The sequence below is a fragment of the Plasmodium reichenowi genome, chromosome 5, assembly GCF_001601855.1.
Source record: "Plasmodium reichenowi strain SY57 chromosome 5, whole genome shotgun sequence".
Classification (NCBI taxonomy): Eukaryota; Apicomplexa; class Aconoidasida; order Haemosporida; family Plasmodiidae; genus Plasmodium; species Plasmodium reichenowi.
The window spans coordinates 84,908-90,070 of record NC_033650.1 but is presented as its reverse complement, the minus strand read 5'-3'; the positions used below and the strand labels follow the sequence as shown (position 1 = coordinate 90,070).

The following is a 5,163-nucleotide window of genomic DNA, read 5'->3' as shown; positions in this document are numbered from 1 at the left end:
ATTATATTTTTATATATGAATTTTTTTTTCTGTTTATTAAAAAACTTTATTAAAACATCTGAACAAAATAGTAACATAGAGGTATATATTAAATATGTAGACAGCAAAGAAGTTTTTTTTCTTCATGATATTTATTATGTTATATTTTAAAATATAGGCATTTTTATATTTTTATATTTTTTTTGTATTTCTATATATATATATATATATATATCATTTGAATTTATTTTATTTTATTTTGTTTACCATATGGATGAGAAAAAAAAAGACTTTTACAATTATGTGGATCGTATGCATAAAAAGAATGAAGAAGTACACAAACTTATTGAGATTAATGAAAAGATAAAAACTGGTGAAATAAAAAAATTAGAAGAATGGGAAAAGGTTCGAAAAAATAATGATATATGTATAAATACATTAGATAATATAAATAAAAATAAGGAATTATATTATTATAATTTAAAACGAGAAATATCTATTAAAAAAAAGAAATTACTTCATTTAAATTTTTTGTTACATGATATACCTGAGATCATCAAAAAGGAAAAAGAAAAATATGAAGAATACAAGTAAACAGAAAGAAGAAAGAAAGAAAGAAAAGAAAAGAAAAAAAAAAAAAAAGTTGATATATTATTTTCATGTGTATTATATATATGTGTGTAAATAATTTGGGCCTACAGCAAAAAATGTTTTATATCTCAATTTATGTTTTCTTTACATATTTATATTTGAAGAAATGAATCATATAACAAGATAATAAAAATAATTGAAGCTATTGATGATTCTTATGATATGAATAATGTTGATGATATATGGGATACATTAAAAGAGTATAAAGAAAAAACCGAAAACATAAATTATGACATTCAAAAAATATATGATGAGATAACTTTGTTACATAAGGATTATAATCAATGCAAATATAAATATCAAGTACAAACATAAATAAAAAAATGAAAAAATAAAATAAAAAATAAATTATTATTATTATATTATTTTTAAATATATATATATATATATATATATATATATATATATATATATGTATATAATGTATTATATATGATTTATCAATATTGTTTTATTGTACGGGTATATATTTTTTAGGATTTGAATGAATTACAAAATAATAGAAATAATAAGTTAAAAAAAATATCTGCAACATTGCAAGTATGGAAAAATAAATAAATAAATACATACATACATATATACATATATATATATATATATATATATGTGCATACGTTTTAATTGTAGTTTATTAAAAACTTAAAACAAGGATTAAATAACAAAATAAACAATGAAGAAATAAGGAAAGTATTAGAAGATATGGAGAATTTATACATATAAATTTTATTTATTTATGTATTATTTTTAGTATTATAATTATTTTATTTTATTTTTCACTTTTTTTTTGTAATTCTCTTTTATAATTTTTTCTCAAGGATCTTTTTCTACTGAATATTTCTTCAAATTTTAATTTATTTTTGTGAAGTTCATAAATTTTTCTTGTTACTAGATCTTCGAAATGTTTAAATATGTAAACATGCCCAGTGTTAGCACCCCTCGCTAGTCGTCCATTTCTTAAAAAAAAAAAAATATATATATATATATATATATAAATACATAAAAATATAAAAATAAATATAAATATAAATATGTACTAACAAAAGAGCATACGTTTCTATTATATATATATATATATATATATATATATATATATATATACATTTGAATATATTTATATTTTTCCATGTATATATGCTTACCTGTGTGTGTAGACCACTATATTTGTTGGCGTGTCTAAATGGAAAAGGTGAGATATATTACTTATGTCTATGCCCCTATATATAATATCAGTAGTTACTAATATTGGGTTTTGTGAATTTTTGAAATGGTTTAATATTATAGTTTGATCTTCTTTGGTAACTTTTGAATTAAATAAAAAAATATTATCGAAATGTAATTTTAACAGACTGAATGCTGTATTTGAGCTTTTGAGAGTATTACAAAATATAAGAACTTTTTTATAATTTTGTTTTAAAAGAATATGTTTTATTATTTGCACTTTATTTTTTATATTATAATTTGATGCCTTTATAAAATGATAATTAATAAATGGATGGATATTATGAAAATAATTCGTTTTTATAACAAAAGGATTTGTTATATATTTTATTACATTATTATAAATTGATTTTTTTCCTTTATTACATAAAGTAGAGGATGTAATAATAGATACACTTTTTTCATTTTTTAATTTATTCAGTTCATCAAAAATTATTTTCATATTTCTTATATAAGGATTGTCAAATAGAATATCTACTTCGTCCATTATAAGAAAATCTAGGTTCTCAAAAAAAGTAAAGAATACATTTTCTTTATCTTCTTTTATATATGAAATAAGTCTTACAGGGGTACAGATAACTATTAAATGGTTTTTAATATTTATGATCCCTTCATATTTTAGGTTAACAATTTGGGCTTTTACATTTCTAAAAAAGAGTTCAAAATGAAGTACACATGTAAATGTATATATATATGAACGCAGATATATGTTCATTTACATTATATATATATATATATATATATATATATATATATATTATATATATATTTTTTTTTTTTTTTTTAATTTTTATAAAAATATATTCTTACTTCGATAATTTTTTTAACAAATCATAACACTGATTACACAATAAATTATTATACTGTAAAATAAGACTACATGTATTTTTGTTGGTCCCTTTTTTTAATATATGATTTATAAGGAAAATAATATAAGACAATGTTTTTCCAATACCATTTTCTGCTGCTATAATAATATTTTGTAAATTGTCATTATGTTCATCATAATATTTTAATAAATCATATTGTATTACTGATGGGATATTAATATTATGATTTTTTAAATTTTCTATTAAAAGTTTATGTATATTTAATTCCGAAAAGGTTGTATTAGTTTGAAAAAAGAAAGAACCATGTGATTCTTGGTTTTTATTTTTTTCTTTTTTTTCACTTTCACAAAGAAAATCTTCTACTTTAAAATTTAAAGAATTTCCTTCTTTGGAATCTTTTAGTAATATAATTCCTTTTCCCTCATATTTTATATAATTTTTTTTTTTTTTTTTTATTTGATGTTTTTGTTGACTTGGAAAAAATGTCTGATCATTGATGTGATAGTTTATATTATAGCTCTTAATTAAATGAAAAAAAAACAAAAAAAATATTACAAGGGGTAACAAAAATAACATAATATGTATATATATATATTATATATGTGTATATATATAATTTTTTTTTTTTTGGTTTTCATTTGAACATTCTTACGATGTTATATATTCACAAAAAAAAAGAAAAATAAATAAATAAATAAATGGAATTATAATTAATATAAAAATATATATTTTACTCTTTCTTTATAATCAGAAAGGTACAAAAAAAAATAATAATATATATATATATATATGTACATACGTATAACCATAAATTGTACAGAAAAAAGTATAAAATATAAATATCAAATTAAAGAATATTATTTGTTTCTATTAAAAAATTAATATGGTTAAAATGTAGTGAATATATTATATGTATATATTTATGAATGATCCATAAGTAATTTATTAAAATTGCTTTTTTATGTTTCTTTAAATAATTAAATAAATAAATATATATATATATATATATATATATATATATATATATATATATGAATAACATAAACTTTATAAATTGTTATTTATAAATACACATATATCACATATACTTTATAAAACTTGTTTAAATGTTATATATTATACATATAATATATGTATTATATACATTTTACACGTGTCATATGTAGTTTTAAAGGGAAAATGTAAATTCGGGTAGTCATTAATTTAATTTATAGGAAAATAGAAAAAAACACAAGAAAAAAAAAAGAAATTAAAAATAAATCATTATTTAATTAAACATTTAAATTTTTTTTTCATGTTAAAGGGAAATTTTTTTTTTTTTTTTTTTTTTTTTTTTAAATAATTAAAATGAATAGAATAGGATATTATACGAATTAATTCCTTCGCACAAGAATTTTTTGAGGAAAAAAAAAAAAATTAAAAAAAAAAAAAATATATTATATGTATAAAGAAATCTATCTATGTATATATATATATATATATATATATATATATACATAAAATAAATGAATTGTGAGAGTGATAGTTTCGAAGATGGCCTGTTTTTCAGATCTTAGTAAAGAGTGTGACATGGAGGGTTGTAGAAATCATGATTTTCTTCCTTATAAATGTGAATATTGTAAATTGATTGTATGAAAAAAAAGAGATAAAATATAAGAATATATTATAAATTATAAAATAATAATAACATATATACTTGTTTTTATTTTATTATAGTTTTGTGAATTTCATCGAAATGCTGAAGAACATCTATGTTCGAAATTAAAAGATATGGAATTAAATACAGTTGTGTTATGTGAATATTGTGGTATAGTTCTTCCTGATGTAAGTTAAAAAAACGAGAAAGTATAAAAATGTGTATATTTATATGTTATAAGAACAAAAAAAAAAAAAAAAAATAGAATAGAATAGAATGGAATAGAATGGAATATAATAGAAGACTCAAATACGATTTGTTTATATATTTATATTCATATATTATGTTCTGATTTTTTTTTTTTTTTTTTTTTTTTTATTAAACTATGTAGAAAAAGGAAGACATACAAAATCATTTAATATATAAATGTTTATATAAAAAGAAGAAAAAGTCTATATTGATGTGTAACAAAAGGGATTGTAAAAAGGTATACACACACAAAAAAAAAGAAATAATAAACATATATTTTGTTAATGTAATATATATATATATATATATAAATATTTATTTATAATGTTCATATTCTTAACATTTCAGGTTTTGAATGGAATTAATAATTATATTTGTAAAAAGTGCAGAAAAAGTTTTTGCTTACCACACAGGTATAGTGATGTACACAACTGTATTAAGTCGGATGAAGAAAAAAGTTTTTTCAAAAGTAATATAAAAAAAAATAAATATATTTTAAAAGTATTGTTCTAGTATATATTTTTTATACCTTAAATTGTTATATGTATGTATTTTATTATAATATATTAATTTTTTTTTTTTTTTTTTTTTTTTTTTTTT

At 17.7% G+C, this 5,163-nt stretch overlaps 3 protein-coding genes across 3 annotated transcripts in view; 2 read left to right on the top strand and 1 right to left on the bottom strand.

The window, feature by feature from the left end:
* Nucleotides 1–249: 249 nt before the first annotated feature.
* PRSY57_0503500 (hypothetical protein) lies at nucleotides 250–1,350 on the top strand (the record flags this gene model as incomplete). The annotated part of the gene is made up of 4 exons (XM_012906107.2): nucleotides 250–569; nucleotides 735–933; nucleotides 1,108–1,170; nucleotides 1,258–1,350. 4 exons carry the CDS (start codon nucleotides 250–252, stop codon nucleotides 1,348–1,350), a joined length of 675 nt encoding a protein of 224 aa, XP_012761561.2.
* Nucleotides 1,351–1,396: 46 nt separating this feature from the next.
* On the bottom strand, nucleotides 1,397–3,254 carry PRSY57_0503400 (ATP-dependent helicase, putative; the record flags this gene model as incomplete). Its single annotated transcript, XM_012906106.2, has 3 exons — nucleotides 1,397–1,583; nucleotides 1,770–2,495; nucleotides 2,659–3,254. 3 exons carry the CDS (start codon nucleotides 3,252–3,254, stop codon nucleotides 1,397–1,399), a joined length of 1,509 nt encoding a protein of 502 aa, XP_012761560.2.
* A 957-nt stretch (nucleotides 3,255–4,211) lies between these two features.
* The window catches only part of PRSY57_0503300 (AN1-like zinc finger family protein), a gene marked incomplete at both ends in the record, with an annotated part of 1,022 nt that continues 70 nt past the window's right edge, over nucleotides 4,212–5,163 (top strand). Inside the window, 4 exons of the mRNA XM_012906105.1 lie at nucleotides 4,212–4,307; nucleotides 4,395–4,502; nucleotides 4,706–4,801; nucleotides 4,912–5,032. Of these exons, the coding sequence (XP_012761559.1) occupies nucleotides 4,212–4,307; nucleotides 4,395–4,502; nucleotides 4,706–4,801; nucleotides 4,912–5,032 (421 nt within the window). The remainder of the gene's footprint in view (nucleotides 4,308–4,394; nucleotides 4,503–4,705; nucleotides 4,802–4,911; nucleotides 5,033–5,163) is intronic.